Raw genomic sequence first — 23,788 nt, 5'->3', positions numbered from 1 at the left:
AGCTTGGCTACATGTTTGTTAAATGGTCTTAATAATACACCCTACAACTAGATTCAAAACCAGCATACTAGAAGCTATGTGTGCAGTTTTGCTTTACAATTACGTGAAAGCCTGCTCTAGTTGTAAACAAGAACAAATCCAAGGAAGTGGTACGGCCTAGGATAGAGCAGACTGTCCCAGTGGTCCCTCTGGTTTTATAATCTTGGCCTGGTAAGGTATCTGAATTTCCTACTCCTAACATACGCCTTCAATATTACATCCGTGATAACAGTTATTGCATTTATGCACCTGCTGGCAAACTCATCCCTGACAGCACCAAGGTCCTTTTCTTAGATACCAAATGAAAACAATCGGCACAGCATTAAGTGCATTCATGTTAATAGAGCTGGGTGGCTTCCAGTCTTCTCCCGGCCCATTTGAAAACTCCGATAAAATCCAACAACAAAAAAGACGTAATCAGTTTTCATGACTCTTCCTGCCTTATCAGAATATTCCCAATCCTCCTAAAAACCTTTTGAACTCTTGATACTCCAGCTGGGCCAAGTCCACCAAGATTTAAGGTAGACTACACTTGTACCTCAACAGCTTCACCAAGAAAAAATGGCATACTTGGCGAGTTGTATTTATGGAAATGAACAATTACATTCTCAATTCCTTCAGCATGCATTTCAGACTCATTTCTTGCCTCTCTCCCTGCTTGGAAGCCACTGCAGGTGGCTTATCTACAGCTTCAAGTTTATTACACAAACTCCTTTGTGTATAGTACTTCTTATATAGTACAGAAATAAAGTGAGATTGACTGCTAAACAGGCACATTACCCCAAAAAATGCAATCATTTTTATGGTAATTATTTTGCCTTCAAAAAGATATTGATGCCAGAGAACATTTGGGCGCTGGTTGTTTTCTTCTACCAGGTATCTGCTTAGCAATTCAGAATACAAAAGACCGTATTACTTCTACAAATTCCATGGGAATTCTTTGAGAATAGAGACAAAAAGAAATAATGAGAGAGGGAGTACTATTTCATAGCTGTTAGATATTTAGCTATGTAGGAGATGCCTGCAGGTTAATGATCTTTGGCAGGCTGAAGATATTCATTGAACATGCTTAATGTTACTATTAGTAACATGGAACATGATCACTCCCCGCTCTCTCAGATTAAACTCAATGTTGGCATTTTGTACCTTATTTTATAAACTACCATCTAACAAAAACATCCTATTATTTATATCACAGATTACCATTCTATTATTATATATGCAATTACACATAATAGACATTGTTATACTATTACATATTGCTTTTATTTATGTAGAAATATTATTATATATACACAATCAGAACGTATAAAATTATACTATCAAACAACTGTAAGATTTTCAAGTCATAAGAAGGAATAAACCCAAATCATGCTTTACCTATACACTGGATGGTAAAAGCACATGTGCTCCAGGTCATCATAGGAATCCGGTCATCTGCTTCATTCGGAGCAACTTTTAGCCCAACTCTGTAAATGGTAGTGGCAAAGAGAATAAGCATCTCTTTGATACTGCTGGAGTATATGGCTCTGCAAAAGTAAGACAAGATAATTTCAGTCTGAATTATTAATAGCACTTATTACTTGACTGGTCAATCAATCGCTAACAAAGTCTAAGTTATTTATGAAAGAATTCTTGAATACGAAGGCCCTTTGTCTGTACAGAGAAGAAAGAAATTACTACTTTCCAGTAGTAAACAAGTACCTTGACGTAACAGGCTCTACAAACTGGAAGCTTAAGAGCTGCCAGGCTGGAAGGAGTCTATTATAATTCACATTCAAAAAAAGCAAACATTTAAATCAAAGCAAAATACAATGAAAAAAACAAATGCAAGTAAGCAATTGTAATTGTAAGTGCTGCAGTGAAAATATATCCCACCTCATAAGGCACTAAAAATGGAAAGGAAGACATTTCAAACAGGTTTTAAATCACGTTATTTAGCATTTCACCTCTTTTCAACTGACATTGGGTTAGATTATGTAAATATGCAGAAAAGTGCCTAGGCAAAAGCACCTGCGGTGTTAATGGCTTGTGTTTTTTCCAAGTCATACACAGAACTTTGTAACAGAAATACATGACATTCATACTACTTCTTCAAATCTCTACAGCTAAAACAATCGTACCACAAAGTTTGGGGCTTAGCCAGGCTCATAGTTAAACACCACACTGTTTAAGTGCAAACTATAGAATCTTTCCCACGAAGATCAGTTATCAAGGAAGAATCTGATTCAACTGACGACACTTTTACAAATAGCAGATACATGTAAATACGTCACATAACTATCACATCAGTCAGAATGAGCAGAAGTAGAGTACTTAGAGTGATCTAAAAAGAAGACATACAGCTGAGTACACTTGAAAAGTATCTACCTGTTCATTCTGTTTTAATGGGTGAGAGCTTTTGCCCACTGGAATAGAAACAGACAACACAGCCCTATCCCTTTGAGTAATCTGTATTCCATTATTGCATCCAAAACCAAGTGAAATCTATCCCTGAAACAGACATACAGCAGGAAAATTAAGGTAGACAAATGTTAAATAACTTGCCTAGAGGCACAGGAAGTGACACAAATCACCGGATTTCGGACTAGAAGATTCCAGACTACTAGCTTTGTACCAAGAACATAAGAAATACCAGACTGGATTTGACCAAGAGGTCCACCTAGCTCTGTATAGATCTGATATTCAGTGAATGCTTAAGCAAAAGTACAAGCAAGCCCATATTCAGACCATATGCCCTTCCCTCAAGACAAATCCTGAAGTATACCTAGGTTATTTTAGGGAGAATTAACATAATGCAGAGAGCACTTCCAGTGACACTTACGAGGACTGAACTCCAAAACTAAGGATGGAATGGAATTCCAAAGCAGAGTTCCCCATTCCCTTGTTGGCAAGAGCTGGAAGATTTTGTTTCTCTCCTTACAGAAAAAAAAAAAAATAGATTCACATTAAAAACCAAAGAAGTTGTTACAGTTTTTACAGCAGTCTACCAGAAGTGAGACTTCTTTTTATTAAACTGGTTTGAAAATGATTATAAACAGACTTCACAAGCCAGATTGTCTTCTAACCCTCCTCCTTAAGTAACAGTTTCTTCTATTCCAAGAAACACGAGGATTAAAAGCAGTGCTTTGCTGGTGAGCTAAAAAAGAACTTTCCTGCATTATAAGAGTGCAAGGAATATGCTGATTCTCTGTACCTTTTGTTTTCTAAACACTCATACATGGGGGTTTTTGGGTGCTTTTAATATAATTTTTCCTCTTTTTTTATCACATCACAGTCAATACAGAAGTTTAATTAACTCTAAGTGTTAGTTGGTGGTATCCTCTCCAAGCGTACATAGTTTTCTTATACAGGGAAGACTGAAAGAATTTAACAGAAACCAGAAACTTGGTGAGGGCACTGTGAAACCAAAGACATCAGCTCAGAAAGGGCCATGACTTTATCCCCAGCTTTATTTGTTACTGTCTTGATCAACAGAAAATGTATTCCTTATTTGAAGTTTTCTGTTGGCATCAGTTAAAATGGATACTGGAACACTAGATATCCCACAGAATAGCTTCGAAAACAAACCTTTAGCATTTTTCACACTGTAGCCCGATATCCTGACTATGATAATCTCCAGCCACCTAGACAGGGACAGAATTTGAGCTACTGCCTCTGCATCCTCACTGAAAACAGAAATAGAAAGCAGTTTTACTTTAATACTCAAAGAATCACCTTATACTTAAAAACAGAGGACATATTTAGATCAAAACACATTAACTTGGTATTTGCACAGTTTTGCTGGCTTTGTAAATTTTGAGCAAACAGTACAAAATGAAGTGTTGGGCTAAATACTAGATTTAGGTACTTTCTCATTTGATATCAACTCCAAAAAAGAACGCCAATCCAAAAATGCTTTTAAAAAATTTGACTGCCAAAAGCAGTATACTCAGCTTAATATATATATACATATATACACACACACCCCCACACCCCCCCCCCCCGACCCGTTCCAGCTCCTACCATTCTGTGGTTCTGTGAATAGTCAATAAGGAGATATGCAGTCTTTCATACAGATTAGGAAGGTCATCCCAAGTTTTCCTTCCAAAAATTTGAAAGGCCAACCAGTCCCAAAGTCATTTTTACTACCTTCTTTTTAAAATTTTGAAATAAAAGCTATGCAATCTGGCAATTCACCTGTTTATTTTTTGAGCCTGCAATGGAACGATAGGAATCACGGTATTGCACAGAGATTTGCAAAGTGGACAAAGATACTCTCCATTCTCCAAGTCAAATATCTGCTCAACATGCAGACGTTGTCGGAAATTCAGCTGCATGGCTTCAAAGTACCTACAACATTGAAAATAAAATTACTAGAAAGTTGAATGGCTCAAATGTGACATGAAAACAAATGTTCAAGTCATTAAAAGTGTTATTGTCTAGCAAATACCTATCCAAGCCAACAGACAAGTCTTCCTTTGATTTATAACTCTTCCACCTGCTTGGATGTGAAAATAAAAGAAAACCTTCAAGCACACAGGCGAACTCATGCAAAAATGCATGGTATACCACCCATGCAAAAATGACAGCAACTTTTCCTTGCTTTTATGATCTTTTGAAATTTCATTAACATTTTTAAAGATAACCAGTCCTTGTATTTTCTGCTCTTCTCACAACATCTTCAACACAACAAAACATTGTATCTATTATCACCCATATGTAACTCATTACAGTAATTTTGAAACAATAATTGTACATATTTGTATTTAATTTTAGGAAAAATACCAGTAACATTTAATGAATGAATAATCAGTTATTCACGGCAATGACTGAGCCTCGTTACTAGACAATGAAACTGTAGCCTTCTTTTAACAGGAAGAGAGAATAATTTATATTATAATATCGCACTTGAGCTATTTTAAATTCAAAAGGAAACTAAGAAATAACTATGATCTTTTTACAGGTTTCATTATAATTTTGCCCCCTCAGTGAATCCAGTAAGCCTTCAAATTACATTAATGTCTCAGTGGTATTATTAGGAACATAAAGATCCAACATTCAAATCTTCTTGCCTGGATACAAGCAACTAAAATCAGTACTAATGTTTAGACTGGGTATGTAGGATCTTAAAGACAGATATGAAATCATCTAACTTCTGCACTAAGGTAATAACTAGATATTTCTTGCTTTAAATCACACATCGTAAGGGAAAAAAATAAAATCCCATTTATGTAATAAGAGAAAGCGTGCATGCAGGGGAACCTGCAGAAGTTCTAATTATTACAGAATATTTAGCAAAGTACTCTGTTACAACCAACAAAAACATACATTTCTTTTCCCACATTCAAACAACTATCATATTGCAAGCGCTTCCTCTTTCTCATACATGGCAACTACAGAGATACTCCATTCATTTGAACTCGTTCTGTTTCAGAGAGTATTTTGCAGTATATTTAGGTTGCACAAATACCCCAGAAAGGTGTGGCAGGCATCGTTTGGAGGAATATTAGTAAGTTAGAATGTCTGTTACGTAATAAATAAAAGACTATACTCAAACCTTCTGTGCCATCCCATATCAGAAGAGCCTGTTGTCCATTTTAATCCCATTTACCCATACCGCAAGCCATCTTTTCTTAAAAAGAGCAAGGGAACTGAGCTTCAATGTTGCACTACTTAGATCTACGCAGATGTAGATGGATCTGCCAAGAGCAGATGTATTATACTCAAGGAACATAATTCCAAATCATTTAAGTGTGTGCACCTATTTATTCTGTGCTGATGTTTTATTGTCAAACAAATAAAACCACCCCCAAACATATATATATACACATACAGAAAAGTAAATAAGCACTAGAAGTTCAGTCAGCTTTTTTAAAGTAAAATGGCACAAGTACAAACACCAAACCTCAAGAGATTGTTTGCATCAATCAACAATATTAAGTAGCTTGCAACTGCATGACCCAACTCTCTTTATCTGTTAATACTTCAGTGGGATTTCTACCACTATTTCACACTATCTTGTTTAGACTTGCCAGACGTATGTGGAGTCAAATGCAGAGAGCATTAGCTTTGCTCTCTGTAATTCTACAAATGTAGCTGCAACCAGGATGTCTATGTTCTGCAAGCTCAGTAACTTAGTCTTTTAAAATTTTGGGTTGCATTCTAATACAACACACTCAGTCTAAACTGTGAGCTCCCCTAAACAATAGAAATCTAGTAAAGTTTTTAAGCACTACCAATTCTTCCCTCTTATTTTTTATTAAAAGTTTGTTCACTGACAGGGGAGGGGTGGGGAAGAAATACTGGCAAATTTAACCATTCATATTCTATTCTAAATGCCACATTCTTATCTAAAGACTCACTGGAATAAGTCAGCTTCATCCTTTAAGTACTGACCTGGTGGCAGACTTTCAGAATCAAAGTACTGTTGCTACAGAACACTCACCTGGAGGATTCCTACTGTTTCTCACTGGATTGCTAAAAATAAACCTACTAGATATGGTTTCTTATTCTTGACCAATTTTACCCCATTGGTTTTATTTGCATAAATTAGTAACTTCTTAGAGATTCTTCTTTAGGTCATAGACGGCACTAAAAACTTCTGATGATGATTCAGACGTTCTTGTGCTATATTTCATTTTTAGATGACTACAAGTAGTTTTGACTCCTTAATTAAATATCCACTTACTGTACAGTGTTTTCAGTGTGCACTTAGATGTTTTGGAAAATAGATTAATAAAACAAACATTAAAAGGCTGCAAAGACAAATCCTTACTTCTGCCAGCAGGCTGCATGCATCACATGGCCACAGCTTCCTGTGTGGGTCCCACAAGGTAAGTCAGGGTGCATGAAGAGAGGATCTAGCATATCTAGAAAGACACAGCAGAAAGAAATTATTGAAAGAACAGTAACGAAACTTCCCACCAGTATGGACAGAAATGCACAACAGTATACACAGAACACAGGCCTTCAGATTTTATTTTCCCACAGTTTGCACAGCCACATGAAAATCCCATTTGGCTAGCTTTTCCAGCAAAGTAATCATAAGACAGAGCCTACTTTAACTATTAAGGCTTTCTACTAATTATGAAGAAAAAGACAACAAAATCCAAAAGCAATAGTAAACTGGCTAAAAGAGAGGGAAAAAAAGGGTTCTTCAGTACTGGAATAGCTCTGTGGTTGAATTTGCTATCACTGAAGCTTTTAATGCATTTGTTATTGTATTTTTAAATGAAAGAAAAGGAAACTACTACGGAAAAGAAAGATTAGGCATTTCTCCAACTAATCCCATATATTTCCAAACCACTGACAAAGACAGCACTGCTGAATAACAAAGTCAAGTTCATCTAATCTTGCATAACAACAGGAAAAACCTTATGAGAATGTAAAGGTGTCTTTGCTGCATATGCACTCAGAATGAGATTCCATTTTCTCCTTAAAGATATCTAAATAATACTGAACCGAACAACAGCAGTCCTCCAAACCTCATCTGTTGGACTGTTTATGATTTTGAACAGATACACCTGAATTTGACAAAATTAAAAAGATAAGAAAAAACACCAAAAAAATCTAGCACCCAAATTACACTGAAAATATAATTCTATTTGACAGCAGCAGAACCTGTTCTAAATAAAATGGAGACTGAAATAAGACAGTGAACCTTGATATAACACTGATTTTCTCTATATGCATTTCTGCTGTGAGAATAAACATTTTTCCACTTAGATATTCAAAGAAAAAAGCTCTTACAGGCCTACTTATAACTGATGAGCTGCAGAGGACCATGCAGTAGAGAGTACGCACTACAAATAATATCCAGAAGTGGCTTTAGGAAAAGAAACTTCATTCCATTCTTTTTTTGAATTATTTCAATAGCCAAACACGTCACTGCAGAAAGCTTACAAGTGCATCTGACTACAAGAGCATAGAGTTTCATTTGTCCTTCAGAGTACCACAGAAGAGAGCAAAAAAAAGTGGACGTCATTAGTACACAGCCTAGATAAAAATTCTATACAGCTGGCTCACGATTACTGTTACCAGTAGTTTGCTGTTCAAAAGAAAATGGATCAAACAGGATGCCATAGGAGTCTGTCCTGAGTATTTGTTAATGACCCAGGAGAAGAAACATAAAACATTAAGTGAAACAACTCGGTAAAGGTTTGCAAGCACGACAGAGAAAAGGGTAATACCCTGGAGCAATAAGAAATGCTGAACCTCCTTTTGCTTTAGAATTCTATTGGATAACATTCAAGAGCGTACTTCTAAACTAAAGCAGGAATAATAAAATGCACAGAGTTTAAAGCTATTTGCTAGACAGTAATGCAATTTAAAAAATAGGACATAGGGTTCATTTTGCTTTATGAGCTGATCACAAATCAACTATACCCTGCTATAAAATAGGGAAAAAAAAATATTTGAAAATAAGTAGGAATTTATATTTCAAGATGTAACATCCTTGTCGTGCAAAGGCAACAGACTAGAAAACATCTTGAGAGCACTTACAGACCTCCAATTTTATTACTTTTCAACACTGCATCCTTACTCCTTACATATTAGTTGGCTTTGAAAAAATGATTCACTCAGCTTTATAGTAAGATATGGGCAGATACACAGAGAATGTATGTTGATTAATAAATATTTAATAGAGAACAGCTATTTAAATTTTTAATCAACGTTAAAATAAATATAATTCAATTTACAGGGAAAAAATTACCACTTTTAACTTCTAATTATTATTTAATATTATAGTGTGCTTGAATCAAACTAGTAGTTTTATGATGAGACATATATCCACCTTAGGGTGATTTCACCTAAATATATGCCTGGGCTGTGTATCAAGGACGACAGAGCCAAAAATGCTAAGAAACATGAGAATAAATTACATTACATTCTCCTTACCCACAAAAGCAGTTATCCTGGTCAAAGAATTAAGGTGGCTTATTAAGTTCCTTTCTTGACAAATCCATTTTTGACATTTCTTACTGCTTTATTGTCTATTTTTTATATTGTCTTATAAACTAATAATAATTACTATCACCCAACATACACTTCTTGGGCATCCATGCCAGGTGGAATATTCAAATTCCTAGCACCCTCTCATCTCACTTCTGGTTTTCTGGTGGTTTTTTTAGACAAATACTTGTTTGCCTTTCTTAGCCTTCTGAGATCTTAACTATTTTCTATACATTTTATAAAATAATTGAAGATTGTACTAATATATATATATAGCTCTGGATAGTACTTTTAATATTACTTTAATAATTGCCAAGGTGAATACACTGAAGTTATCTAGATTTTTTTATCCTATTCTGGACTGTATTTCTCTCGTATTAAAATTAATAGCCACCAAGCATCTGATCTTGAATTTCTATTAATTTTCTTTTTCAAAAAGAGAGCAAAAAAAGTCAGTGAGTACTTACACTTTCCCTTTTCCTTCTATTTATTTTCTCTTTCCCTTAAATAACTGATCAAAATCTTTCTCATGTTTAATCAACCGTTCCTTACAAAAAAATTCTGGTTGGTCTTTATGTTTCCTGCTACCAATATGCTATTACGCAACTCTAACTGTGTTTTTATTATTCTCTTGTGTTCATTTTTTTTCATTCATCAGTTATGTCATATGATCCTTGCTTACGTTTTTCTATTTTTTTCATGTTGCTGTTTTTATTACTTCCTGGACATGAAAAAAACCACAACAAACCAATCCACCCCAAAAAAGCCACTCAAACCACCACCACAGAACACAAACAAACAAACAAAAAAAAAGGCAAAAAACCCAAACCCTCCTGAGGCTGCCATATTGGCCTCTGATAGTGTTCAGGTATTTCCTCCATATTGGGAAAGTTTGCTGCTGCGCTTCAGTAAACAGGAACTGTTAACATTCTTAGATTTTTTCCAGAGTCCCCACTCCAACCAAATCTCTAAGTTTTACAAAGTCTTCTTGTGAGATTAAAGCATTTTCTGATTTCCCAGGGACAAATCAAAACCTTCATACACTTCTCATTTTTAAGTTTTAAAGCAGGGATTTTAGAACAATTTCAAAATTTTCACTTTCTTGTTATTAAGTAGGGTAAGACATTTAGCAGTATGACGGAATACAGAGTTTAATTAGATTCAAAGGGTATGAGCTCTAGGTGCAGGACTGCTTGTAGCCTAAAAGAAGAAAAATCACATACCTCCTGAGAGTTCAAGAATTCTACTCCTATTCTGAGTTAAGGCAGTTGATTTCTGGACACAGGCAGATAATACCATGGCAGCACTTTCCAACTTTACTTCCTGCTCCTCCTGACAAAGAATACAGGTCAGAACTTCTTTCTCAGCAACAGATGGACCTCGTTTGGGACCCAAAGCAATTTTGGAGTAATCAATTGCTGAAGACATGCTGTAAGACCATAAGTGACACAGATATAAAATAATTAGATGGCTTTTCCTAAACAAAGTTATTCTTCCAGGCATCTAAAGATGTCATTACACAATAAGATTCCACATATTTTTAAAATATTCCTTATTCCAGAGTTCAACAATGATTTATAGAACATGAATTATTTAAGATCAAAGCACACAGAAGTGAGCTGTACTTTTTTCCCAGCAGATGTCTCTATTTTCCTGATTAGTTTTGTGCAGCCCCAGTTAGACCAAAATTGTGAGTTGTATTAGGTATAGTATATTGTTGAAGCACCTCTAGAACAGGAGCGATCCATACCAACAACATGATAACGAATATAAACCAGACATCTTCGGTATGAAATTAGATTTTAAAAACTAATGAACAGAAATATCAGTGACTTAAGCTACACGAAGCGTATTTTCTGAATTGCAACTTAACCTTAAGGCATATTGGCCTTCAGATTCTTTCCAAATTAAACACAGAAATTTTCATAAGGTAGACAGTCACCTCCAAAATTACAGTGTTGCCAACTCAGTAGCTTTCTACTGTCACTTTTTCCAAATGTGAAGCAATATACGTATTCACCATTTGAAGAAATAATTAATGTTCCTACCATTTATCTTATGCTGCTCTACAAAGAGAGTCCACTGTTCTTACATTAGCATACACATATTAGTTTACATGTAACAGAAGATGACTTAAAAGTAAATAGACACACAAGTTTACTGACCGGGATGACACAACCTGTCCCTTGATTGTATCTTCAAAATTTTTTAGCATAATGAATTTATGTAGCAGATGATGAACTCTTCCCACCAGAACTCTGGATGTCTGGGTTTTTCTCACCTTTCTTCTTCCATAATAGCATCTTCTTTCCCCTGTGCCTCCAGTGTGTTTTCGTACAAGAGCTTATGGGTTTCAATGAAATTCCTCTGCAGGGCAGACATCTGGGCCATTATCTTCTGACGGTGCAACCTGGCTTCTTCTGCCTTTCTCTTCCGCTCAGCTTTCTCTTTATCCTGAGTGCTCTGTGTTTTACAATAAAAGGGAATAAAGAAATCACAGGCAGAGAACATTAAAAATGAGAAGAATCTTTCCCCAACTATATGTATTCTAAGCACTGACATTAAATTCCTTAACCGATAACACTTTAATGATAAAAACCAAAAGTTAACTGCTATTTCAAAAAAGCAAAACTAAAATCTTAAACATTGACGAGGTTCATTAATGTAGTCAGAAGAAAGAGATTTTGAGGGGTCTACAAAAGGTCACTAGTACAATCCCTTGACCAAAGACAGGCTCAATAATGCCATATCCATTTTAATTAGGTGCTTGTCTGTTCTTAAGAAACTTTAGCGAGATGAACATCACAAGCATCCTCCGCTGTTTTGTTATTCTCCCCATAAGCAAAACCCCTACTGAGTATTCAGTATCTCCCATACAGGACTTTAAGAAAATTTTGTCTTGAACTACCTATGGACAACACAGCAAACAGACTGTTCCTACATTTTTGTGGCACCATTTTATGCAGCTGAGGATTGCATTTTCCCCCTATTCTTCCTTATTGTAGACCGGAAAACTACTCTTCTTCCAGTACTTCCTTATCTAGCATGTTTTCAAAAACTACAAAATATTCATATGCTTTGGAAATGCAGAATTCAAAACACACAGGTAGACTTAATTAAAACATACAGAACCTAATTCCTCGTACTCAATTACTTAAAGCACAAATTCAACATCATACACACTTCTTCCATTCACAATACTATTACTTTTTGAGGAAATGAAACAATAATAAAATCTCCACAAGTAGTGGAACTGTGAGGGTCTCATTTCTTACTGACTTGTGTATTTTGTTCCTGTACCTTACCAGACATACAACACCTTTCTCAAAAAAGAAACACAGCACATGCTGTAGTAAGTTAAGAGCTATGCATGCAATGACTGGCTGGGAGACTGTTCGGCAGCAAGCTGTTGCCAAACAGAATGCATAAGAGCAAACTGGCCTGTCTTTGCACACTGTCTAAGGGTAATCAGAGTCTTCTTTTCTATTCAACTGCCAATTTAAAAAAAAAAAAGAAAAAAGAAAACCAACAAAACCCACAAAAACCTCATGGGACTGCAGTAATCTTTGAAATCTCCATTGCAAGGGGTCATTTAGCTTTTGAATCCAGTGGTCATTTTGAGGGAAGGGGGCAGAGACCTATATGCAGGCAGAATAATCACCTAAGCCTGATGTCTTTATACAATCAAGGCAAAGGAGATTAACCTCTTGGTAGGTCACATAAATTACAAGACATCATTTTAAGTGGATTTGTATTTCTAATTTTTGCACAATGACAACATAATAGAAAAGGTGGTTAAATCCTAAAGATAAGAAATTGAGAAATGAACACAAATTACTTCTTCACCCCCCTCAGTTGTTTCACAACTTGGAACTACAACCAAAACCACATCAGCTGCTGATAATTCTAAGAAACATGCTTAGTTAGCATAAATTTAATTTATTAAAAATATTAATCTTAGAACCTAGATCTTATTTGTAGGCAATATCTCAGAAACTAATATTGTTTTTAAAATTATCATTTTAGGTAACAATAAATTTAGGCACCTTTTTGAAAACAACCATTCAAAACATTAAATACAAGGCTTTTTTTATTATTACCTCATCACCTTTTGTGGCTTCTGAGCCTGATGTAGCTATTACTGTTGTCAAACTAGATTTCTCTCTCAATCTTTTCACTGTGTCAAACATCTAGGAATAGAGACTTAAATGTTAAAAATAAAATACAACTTCGCTCTTATTACAATATACACAAGATTAAAACTCTTGATATTTAGTTTCATGTTATTTTCAGATTTCCAAATGGATGTGACCAGCTGCCATACTCCTAACTAACAAAACTATCCAAGACTCCTGTAACACTGTTTTGTCTGTATCCTAAACCTGATGAGCACTGCTCAGTATATGAAGGAAAGTAAAATTCTTCCAAGTTTTCCAGTCTTGAAGCACTAAGCATCTGCAGCTAAAGCATCTGTACATCAGAAGAATGGACAGAGACTGCTAGCTTATTTCAAATAGGTGAGATGTGGATCAACCCATGGAAACAGTCACTAAAATAATGCAAAAACCTATACACGTGGAACAGAAAGCTTTCCAGCATATGCCCAATTGGTTAAAACTGAGCCTTCAATTTTCATTTACTACTTCCTCCAGCTATCTTTACTTTAATAAGCATCTTGAAATTTTGATAATATTAAATATTCTACTTTTTAAAGTACATTTTTACTTTTGCCCTTAGAATAACTTCTCAAAAAAATCTTTCAAACCTGCCTCCCTAATGTATCCAGGATAGTCCAATTTTAGTAGCTGAGGATAGTTTGGAACCCTACTATGGATTCTCACCCTCTTTTCCAAGAGCAGTCTTCTACATTTGCCACCTAAAACAAGAAGTCCAAGATGGAACAGGACAGTAGCACTCCTGCTAAGCAGAAGAACAGCCTCCTACATCAGACAAGGTGTCACAGCTCTAGAAGTTTCTCCCATCTCTTACTGGATGGAAAAATTCCAGAGGTCAGATGTACAATGTGGCCATTAGTCAGATCTGTATGACTCAAGTTTTTATACACAGCCTCTAAAATGCTTTCCCAAATAATAACCTTACTTATCACTTGCTGTTATTTTGCAACAGAAATATGAGGAATAAAGTTTATGTACAAAAATGTCATTACTGGAGTGAGTTATCTAAGTGAAAATTGACCCAACATCTGAAAGCAGCAATAGCAAGTACAATGACTTTTAAGTGTTAATGCAGTATTCAAGAAATCATCTCATCTGGAGGGAAAAAAATGTTCCAACAGATAAAGCTTCTCAGGAAATCATTGCAGCTGTAAACACTGGTTTATATGTAGGAATAACATCTTTCACAAAAGCTTTCTAAATTATTAAAATCAGATCATACTTATCTCCTCCTTGTGTACCTGCAGTATCCAATTAACTGTGTCCTTCTGTGCCTCTAACTGAGGAACTCTCTTTAATTTTTCCAGAAGCATTAACACATTCACAGCATTCAAGGCTGAGCTTCCCATCCCTTTACAAAGGAGAGAAAAATAGAAAAGCATGGGTCTTCAACATTCTAATGTGTTTACAAACCATCAACATGCCTTAAAATATTGCTAAGTATATAGCATGCATACGTGAACACAACCTGTGCAGTTACATTTCTGTTTCAATTTCATCTGTTTATTCCAGTTAAATGTAGTATAATGTCTCCCCCTTGTAGATCAATACTTTATGCTATTTCCAAGAACAGAAGCACAGCCAAAACCAGAACTGCCTTTTGCTTCCAGGAGAAGCAGTAAAGCTCTTCTAGCTTACGTAAGTTTGCTAACAGCTCTGTGCACAAGTATACTTCTACCACAAAAAAACATTACAATTACAGTAATTATTTGCTTCCTCACACCTTAATAACAGTTCAAAACATTCTAGGCCATTCTGTAACACAAGCATGCTTTAAAATTGAGACCATTCTCTTAATTTATATTTCTTCTGCAGTACTTTCTATTTGAAGTTAATTTGCACGGTTTTAGAAGCGAGACAAATACTTTACCAAAAAAAGTATGGGTTTTTTTTTAGATCAGTAAGAGTTTTCTTACAAAAACACTCATTATTTTTGCATCCTTTATGTATAAATGAGGCTTTGGTTTTTCTGGTTATGAAAAACTAAAGCTGCCAAAGAATTCTCTAATGTCTCAATTATAATGACTTTTAGTGTATTCCTACAGTTGACATAAAGCTTCTTAAACAGAAATATGTTCAGTGTGATGGTAATACTTCTCCTTGCTCAACAATAAGAAAAAACTAAAAATAAAATCAATGTGAATGAAATTAGAGTGTTGTGACTCAGTAACATTTTTGAAAACCTCAATAAAGGCAGTTCAGCAGCTTTATGCATTTATTTATATGGAAGGTATTTAAATGAGATGTAGATATGGTGCTTAGAGACATGGTTTAGCAGTGGACTTGGCAATGCCAGATTAACTGTTGGACTCCGTGATCTTAAAGGTCTTTTCCAACCTAAACAATTCTACGATTTTACTTCACAATTCTTGTCTCAGTTTTCCCCTCTCAGTGACAATTATGTTTAGCTTGATAAAGGTTTTTTTGTTATTTATTCTTTCACGGTGAAACAGAAATTCTAAATAAGATGGAAGATAATTTAGAACATGTAGATTCCAACTCCCATTCAGTAATCCTGAATGTAAGATTAGGAAGTGCTCTGTAGGGATTTGGAAAAGTAAAGAAAAAGAAGAAAAGCACACTTCATAGCCACTAAGTTTTGCTTCTATTATCACTACCACAGTAAAAGGCTTTAACTTTCAGGTAAATCAGTAATAGTACAGCTCAGGAGTACAAAAGATGGAGATAGGTCACTTAAATCCACTGTCATTTTTTTCAAGGGGTTGTAAGTTTCCATTTCAATAATGTTCCTGTAAAGGAAGAACCATTTCAGTTATCTAACCCTAGTATTGCTTTTCTATTTCTTTCCCAGGAAAAGAAGCACATTTCCTCTTCAACATATCAGGCAACTGGGAACAAAGCAAGCTAGTTCAAAACTGGTTTCTTCATTATTTAAAAAAAAAAATTAAAAAATAAAAAAATTAGCAGATTTTACTTCTACAGCAAAAAGTAAATCCTTTCTGACTAAAATCACTGAATAATTTCTTCTACTTTATTTTTCTCCTTGCAAAATAGTTAGATTAATTTACTCTGCCCTTTAAAAAAAAAAAATGAAACATACGTGTTGCTTTGTGATAAAAGTCAAAGGTTACTTCTTCTTCTGGAGACTTCTGTAACTGCTGCTTCTCTTCTAGTAACCCTAAAGAAAGGAGATGAAGCACCTGAAAAAATAAGAGAAAAATAGTAAATCTCATTTACTGTCAGATGTCTGGAAAACTAGCATATAAAATAAGGACATTTAACATAGTTGTATACTATGTGCTCATTGTATCCATGACAAGACACAAAAGTAAGAAAAAGTGCAGAGATCATACATGAAAAGTGAAATAACAATGCACAGGATAATTTTCCTGCATATTACTTGCACTAAAATTAATAAACTTCCACATGCTTTACATTAGTAACACGGATCTTGTAATTTTGCTGATACAAATCTATGAATACTTGTTTAATTCCATATCCCAAAGATTAGCTGGTAAGGCAAGGCAATTAAATAATCTATCTGCTCTAATTAACAAAACTGATTAATTCAACCAGTCTGTACATCCAGGTCCTAATCCCATAAATATTAAAAAAAAACCCAAACAAACAAACCACAACCCAAACTTCAACTATGTCACCAATTCCCTTTTTTTTTAAAAGCATAAAGTCACTGTGGTAAGATGAAATGTTTAAATACTTACAAAATTATATTATTTCATGACTGAGGCCCCAAAGACATTTATGTATTTGGAGACTTTGCAGCTTACAAGATGAAGCAACTCCAATGTCTTTAAGATGACCAAAGCGTTAATGATTTGCATATGAAGTTTCAAGGAAAAATGAGGTAAGGAGAATTATATATTGAAACAGCTTCAGTGATAAGGCAACACAGGGAGAAGGCAAAACAGGAAACTGAAGAATATTCCCAATTTAATACTGTTGTGTTTCACATTTCTATTTTACAATGGAGATAAATAATTAGAAGTATTTGCTTTGTTGGTCAGATTTATAAAAACAGATTTGGGGACAAAAAGTAAATTCTTATCATTCAAAGTGAAGTTTATCTTTGCACATTTTGACCTTATCATAAGCCATTAACATGGTCAACATAGGAATGAGCATAGGAAGAAGACCAAAGCTAACCATACCATTTGGATCATAGCTTCAGTCCACAGGTGGGTTTCGAGTTCTACCGCTCTCTGAAGAATGGTCCGCAGTATGTGCATCATAACATCACAGTTCAGAATCCTCACCACGTTGCTGAATGCAGGACTGAAGTCTGGAGGAGGTGGTGGTGGCAATGCTAGAAAACAGAGATGTGCAAATACACTAACAAACTGGCATCCCATCAAAGATTGCATGCAAGAAGTAGGGAGCACAAACATACTAATGTCAGTGAAAGAACAACTGGACCTTAAATCAATAAAGCCATGCTCAAACACAATTGTTTACCTAAGTCAGATTTTATCTTTAGCAAAACTACATACGTTTAGTAAGTTCTTATATAAAACACATGCAAACTCAGCTAAACGTTCCATCACAAGAACTGAGTTCTATCTGTAAATGCAAATCATTAATACTTCACACTGCCTTATCATTTATGTTTCACTAATAAAGATACTGTGTTTGTGGTTTGTATCAGATAAAAAGTTTTCAAGCAGTTAAACAAGAGTGAGCAGTGGATCTTCCAGAGTGTGGTGTCTCACACTACAGTGTCCCATGCCTAATATCTTCCTGCTACTGTGGCATTCCGATCATTTCTAGCTATGTACATTTTCTGAGCTAATACTGAAACTGTGTGATGTGGTGTCTCGCCCAGAAACCACCTGGAATCCTGGTATCTGCTATCAGTTGCTCAATTAATGCCGCAGCCTTTCCCTACCTGGAAGCATTGACTTAAGTCTTCTTTTGGTACCTGGATGCCTATTTTCAGAAAACTCCTATGAATGCAGTGTCTCTGAAATCATCAATCTTTTGACAATTTAGACTGAATAAAGTATATAAAGTTACAGACAAAAACAACACAGCCACATAAAAGCATATGCATGAAGTATCAGCAACAAAATGGGTAGCCTCAGGGGAATACACATCAACATAAACAGTTATCTTTTTATTTTGGAACTGTATTGTCTGATTATATGAAAGTGAGTTTCTGACAATTGCATCTAAATATCTGCATTTCTTAAAAGTTCTACAAAATAAACATCCTCACTCACATTTTAAGTTGCTAAAGTGAACAGGGGAAAAAAATAAGAAGGTACTACAGAAAAGTTGTCAACTGTATAAAATAAACAGTGGAGGAAGAAATCAAAAGTAATCCAAAGGTGTTTTTTTTTTTACCTCATCATTTTCCAGCTGTCAATCTTCTGAGTTACTTACAACTGAAGGAAATCAGCTTTTTTCAGAGAAATGTGATTTCCGATTGAACTGTGTCCCTCCTAAATAACAATGCCAATTTATTCTTTTTCAGTTCCACAGTTTTTCAACTGAAAGGAGCCTAAAGCAAGTAACATTTACTTAGAATGAATTTTAACCATCTTAGGTATGAAATGCGGTAGCGCCCCTGATGCTACACCAAAAAAAAAAAAAAAAAAAAACGCTTTAGAGTAGGAAGATTAGGGTATTCAACTACAAGGGCAATCTGGAAGAGAAAAATAATTTTATCTGTTGTAACTCACAAAAGCAGCTGATAGTTGATTTTATTGAATTGTTCATTGTACTTATTTGTTCAGCTTACACAGTCTTTCTCAAATCAACTCAATTAGTGCTCGTGGCTTGAATGGGTAAAAGTAAACTCAAAAGGGAAATAACATTTCTGTTACAATAGAAACATGGGGGTTTATTGTTATATGTACTCACATCTTCTAAAAAAAGAAAATTTTGATTTATAAAACTTAAGTCTCAAGCTACTTACAGAACAGATACGAGCACTGGTTCCTGTGGCAACCTTCCCTACATGGCATTATCATGTCTCAACATTGTGCTAGAGAAACTACTCGCAAAAAATAAACTTTTCCTTTCTAGTTACTCCACCACAAAAACTGTTAAGTTGTTCACTTTGTCAATGGGTACTAAGCCACGTTTATTTGTCTACCTGGAAATTAAAACTAAAAATTCCAAAACTCCTATTTTTGTGTTAGAAAAAGGAAAAAAATGAGAAAAGATATGTCAGGTGCTAATTACAATTACTACAAATCACAACAAACTTAGTATGAACTCAACCATCCACGATTAAGCCACAAGACATCTCTCAAAGCTCATTTTATATGCACAACTACATACACTACTGAATTCTCATTTGTTATGAGTTTCAAATTTTTACCTTCATCTCTGTTTTCTTGTTTTCTTCTTTTCTTTTGTGTATGTTCAGCCTACAGAAAAAGTAGTGTTGTTATATCACCATCTCTACAGAAGTACACAATGAAACAATGAGAAACCCTAAACTAGAAATGTGGCAAGCTATATAGCCAATACTCGGTCATGTAACTAGAATCTTGGCCGAAATCCGTTTCACAAATTGCATTTTGCATTTCTATTTGTAGTAGAAATATAAGGGTTATAAAAGCAAAGTTTGAGTGTTTCTCAGTTCAAAGACAATTCTCATCATATTTTGTTCTTACCATACAGAGTCACCATAGAGAAAATTATAATGCAAACCACACCATGTCAATTTGTATTAACAATCTTAACTTCATTAGAAGTTTAGTTTTGAAGTTAGCTGCACATATTCCTTACTGAATCAGTTTCTTTAGATTCCATTAATCCCTTTGCTTCAGCACAATTCTTTAGACATTGATAACTATGTGCTTTTTTTTAACCTTTGACAGTGAATCTTACACTGCTTACCTTGCTGTGCTGGGTCTTAGTATAGTGATAAAAGAACATATTGAACTCCTTCAAGCATTCATCTTTCAGTTCATAAACTCCATGGCCAGACACACCCGGTTTCCTTACAGAGAAATATTCCACAACATACAGGTTAATAATGTATGTTCAGCACATCTTTGAATGTAAGCAAACTACTAACACAATTTATTCTCTAAGGAAATGCTAGTAAGAAGTGGAATAGTGATGGTTGCTTTATTAACTTAGAAAGAGCACAGAGTAAGTACCGTTAGCAGCCTTTAATTTTCAAGATCATTTCTTACCATAAACTCTACCCAGCAGCAAAATATTTCTAGTCTATACCATCTACAGCACACCATATAGACTCTGACAGTTAAATTCTTAACTTCATGGCTTAGAATTTCAGACATTGGATGTTATTGTATAGAATTCATTACTTTCTTTATCCAAGGTACAAAACAAGCAATACAAACAGCTACTTTTCAGCCAGCGAGATTTTTTTTGAACCTTCCGTATAATTCCCAAAGCAAAATTCCTAGGTACACCTACATAGTTGCCCTTGATTAAATATAAACGAGCAAAGCACATGAAATTTACAGTAAGGTATACTAAAATAATTAAGATTACAAGACAAAAATAGCAGACATTTGAACTAGTTTTTCCTCAACTGCTACAACTGGTTCTTCTATGCTTGCATATATATAGATTAAAAACAATTAACTCCCATCTGAAAGTTACAGCAAGTTAGCAACCAAGTAACATCTAAACCCATGATTAGGTGGTGACCGTCAAAGGTACGACAAATTGTTAAGGCTCCCAACCATCTTTGAAATAAAATGACATTTTGAAGATTTTCCCACTAGGATCTGAGATTACTAAACTGAGACTTCTCAAACTGAATTTGAAGAAAGAGGGGGGCAAAAGGAGAGAAGAAGCAGCTTTCGATATTCCATACATTCTTCTTTCCTATGCATATTCAAAAGTGTATATATTTCAAGACAGCAAAATATTAGCTGAACAGTCTGTGCAGTACAGCTTGTTTAACCCATATATTCCTATATAAGCTAAGAGATATTATTTCACATTCAAGCTACTTATAAAACAAAATTAAGAACTTACTTAAATGTAGCCACTTTATCAATTACATTCTCCAAGCCAGTTTCATTGTTCTCCTGGTAAAAAATTTAGTTTGGGATAAATATATAATGATTCAAATATCTTCACTATTACAGTGTAAAAAAAACAGGCATACAGATTTAGATCAATTCCCTAATTAATGAATGAATATATTTTGCCCACTGTTACTCAGTAAGCAGATATTCACAACTGACAAGTTACAAAGAAGTACCAAAGACAGATAATGCTTTCATTTTATCACGTAAAATTTTATTTATAACAGAGCTGATCTCCAGAAACAGAGCAGTGCGTTACCCAACCTCAGTGGAGGGAAAAGCAGAGTTTTAGTCTCTTAAAACAGTGAATGCAGATCACTCATTATTGGTTTCTAATAACATTCCAGGCTATTTAATTTACAATAAAACTGAAATCTTTTGCGTTGATTGCCAGGCTATAAAATCTAATTCACATCTCTCTCCTCTGCTTGAATTTCAACAGTGGGATTAAAATGGCAGGGAAATCTGTGCTTTTGAATAGACCTGTACAATACTTGGCTTCCATTGGACCTGCATAGGTTTAAGTGATCAAAATTACAGGATCAAATTTAGTGACAGTACCCAGGGCAGAATGGAATCCAGCTAAATGGTCCCACTGGGACAAAAGAGAAAATAATTCTAAAATTTTTCTTTTTTAATCTAGGAGAACTACAGCTGAATATTCTAAAAAATTCCACCTCTTCACTAAAAAGCAGAAGCCTTCTCAGATTAGACCATAATTGAATCCATAACATTCACCTTTACATCAGTAAGGTGTGCAAGCTCCTCTGTTCATGCTATTTTGTAATTCTGAAACCAACATTTGAGCTTTATCTCAGAAATAAAATGCTTCAATATAAAGATATGGAAGCTAAAGAAGAAAGAGACATAAAACAAGAAAAAGAAAATTAAGCTAAAAAGTAAACAAACCAGGACTCACATTTTCAGGCAAGGACTTCGTGATTGCACTGTGAGCCATTGGTTCAATACATAATAGATGGATGATTTCTCTCATGATAACATCCTCTTTTGTCACATTACTCACTCCAGGCACATATCTTTCTCCTACCAGAGTGAATCAGGAGAAGAATACCAAATATGACAGTTGTAAAGCAATTCTGAATTTTGCACACAGGTAATGCTATTGCTAGCATATTTCATAGTATAAGTTTGCATTCACCAGAAACCTATCCCAAGTGCCTGAGAGGAAAAACGTTTTTTAGCCTAGCTTCCTAACAAAATGGGCTGAGATGGAGTTCCTCTTCATATTCTATTTTAACAGTCAATTATGAAGTTATCTAACCTTCACTATGCACCACTATTGCTTCCAGTTGACAAACACCTGTGTTACTGAACTATTTATTTAAAATAGGCATTCTCCGGTATCCTCTCCATATCATCTATGTTAAACAAAGTCATCAAGCCTGTTTTGTCAAACTGTAATAATCCATTACTACAACAGAGAGAAATTAAACTTACCCACAACATAGATGAGAATCTGTAGCATCTCTTCTATTAACACATTACATTGTTTGATCAAATCCTACAAGAATTAGAGAAATAATTTTTAAAAAAAAACTAAACAAATAAGCAGGAAACTGTCAAATGACACTAAGCTCAGCCTTCAGATGCACGCCTTTGCTGAAGCACTGTCCTCCATTCTAACAAGCTGGAAAAAAAGCGTGCACTTGTAGAGGAGATACTACTCTGCCACTGAACTGCCAGATTCACATGCAGGAAAAGAAACACCACCTAAAATGCATCCCAAATGAAGGGTGATATGAATGTTCAGACCTCAAGAAGTAGCACAACAATCCAAGAAACTTGAAGCCAAAGTAAGAACACATAATTTGGCTTACAAGACATAGAAATTTATAGAGTTCTATAGAGTAGTCATTTACATGGATTTTGGGAGATGCTCTATGAAATAAAGGTCAAAAAGGGAAAAACCCGTTTGCTAATTTTGAATAAGCCTCTACAAATTCTGAATACAAAATCATTTATCTAACCACTAGGTCCTGTGTTGACTGACTTCTAGTGCAGTCATAAAAACGCAGTTATCAACAGTAGCTAGTTTTTCTTATTAATGTTCCATAAACTCAAAAGCGAAGAAATGATTCAGCAGAAATACTTGCCATTTACCTGATCTTTGGTGGGCTTGATCTTCTTGAAAGCATCAGCAAGCTCGTACCTCTGCAGCATCAGCAGGAGGAACTGGTTTGGATCCATAAGAGATGCACCTATCTATCAAAAAACCCATCTAATATGAACATCAGTTCTTCATTAATTATGAAAAATATCCTCTTACCAAAATATTGTTTTTAAATCATATAAATTTAAGATTAAAAGAAATTACATTAACATATTATGAACCAAGTAAGCAATAATTCAAAACATTATACCTGGAGCATGATGATGTCTTTATCATACATCTCTTCTCTGCATTTAACATCTTGATAATAGAACACCTGAGAAATAGGAAAACAAAATTCAAGTAGAAAAGTAAAGTAATGCACTATCAATTGTGCACCAGTTAATGTCTGAGGCTTTTTTAAAATGTACAGCACCTTTATTGAGTAAAAGTCCTGTGCTTCTTTCAAAACAAATGGGTGCTTTGATGGAAGCGAAAAATATTTTTCACCTATCCAGAGAAAGTCTATG

At 34.9% G+C, this 23,788-nt stretch overlaps 1 protein-coding gene across 1 annotated transcript in view; it reads right to left on the bottom strand.

The window, feature by feature from the left end:
- Positions 1 to 23,788, bottom strand: part of UBR1 (ubiquitin protein ligase E3 component n-recognin 1) — a 76,363-nt gene that overhangs the window by 14,240 nt on the left and 38,335 nt on the right. Inside the window, exons 18-35 of the mRNA XM_086462103.1 lie at positions 23,530 to 23,595; positions 23,270 to 23,371; positions 22,607 to 22,670; positions 22,068 to 22,192; positions 21,096 to 21,148; positions 19,977 to 20,079; positions 19,453 to 19,501; positions 17,279 to 17,433; positions 16,210 to 16,309; positions 14,390 to 14,499; positions 13,076 to 13,163; positions 11,255 to 11,444; positions 10,197 to 10,402; positions 6,797 to 6,890; positions 4,219 to 4,371; positions 3,610 to 3,707; positions 2,864 to 2,957; positions 1,420 to 1,568 (exon numbers count right to left, since the gene is read on the bottom strand). Coding sequence (XP_086318229.1) covers positions 1,420 to 1,568; positions 2,864 to 2,957; positions 3,610 to 3,707; positions 4,219 to 4,371; positions 6,797 to 6,890; positions 10,197 to 10,402; positions 11,255 to 11,444; positions 13,076 to 13,163; positions 14,390 to 14,499; positions 16,210 to 16,309; positions 17,279 to 17,433; positions 19,453 to 19,501; positions 19,977 to 20,079; positions 21,096 to 21,148; positions 22,068 to 22,192; positions 22,607 to 22,670; positions 23,270 to 23,371; positions 23,530 to 23,595 — 1,999 coding nt within the window. The remainder of the gene's footprint in view (positions 1 to 1,419; positions 1,569 to 2,863; positions 2,958 to 3,609; positions 3,708 to 4,218; positions 4,372 to 6,796; positions 6,891 to 10,196; positions 10,403 to 11,254; positions 11,445 to 13,075; positions 13,164 to 14,389; positions 14,500 to 16,209; positions 16,310 to 17,278; positions 17,434 to 19,452; positions 19,502 to 19,976; positions 20,080 to 21,095; positions 21,149 to 22,067; positions 22,193 to 22,606; positions 22,671 to 23,269; positions 23,372 to 23,529; positions 23,596 to 23,788) is intronic.

This window comes from Leptosomus discolor, chromosome 3 (assembly GCF_034619465.1).
Source record: "Leptosomus discolor isolate bLepDis1 chromosome 3, bLepDis1.hap2, whole genome shotgun sequence".
In the NCBI taxonomy this organism is placed as follows: Eukaryota; Metazoa; Chordata; class Aves; order Leptosomiformes; family Leptosomidae; genus Leptosomus; species Leptosomus discolor.
The sequence above is the reverse complement of the archived record's forward strand: the minus strand, read 5'-3'. Positions and strand labels throughout refer to the sequence as shown.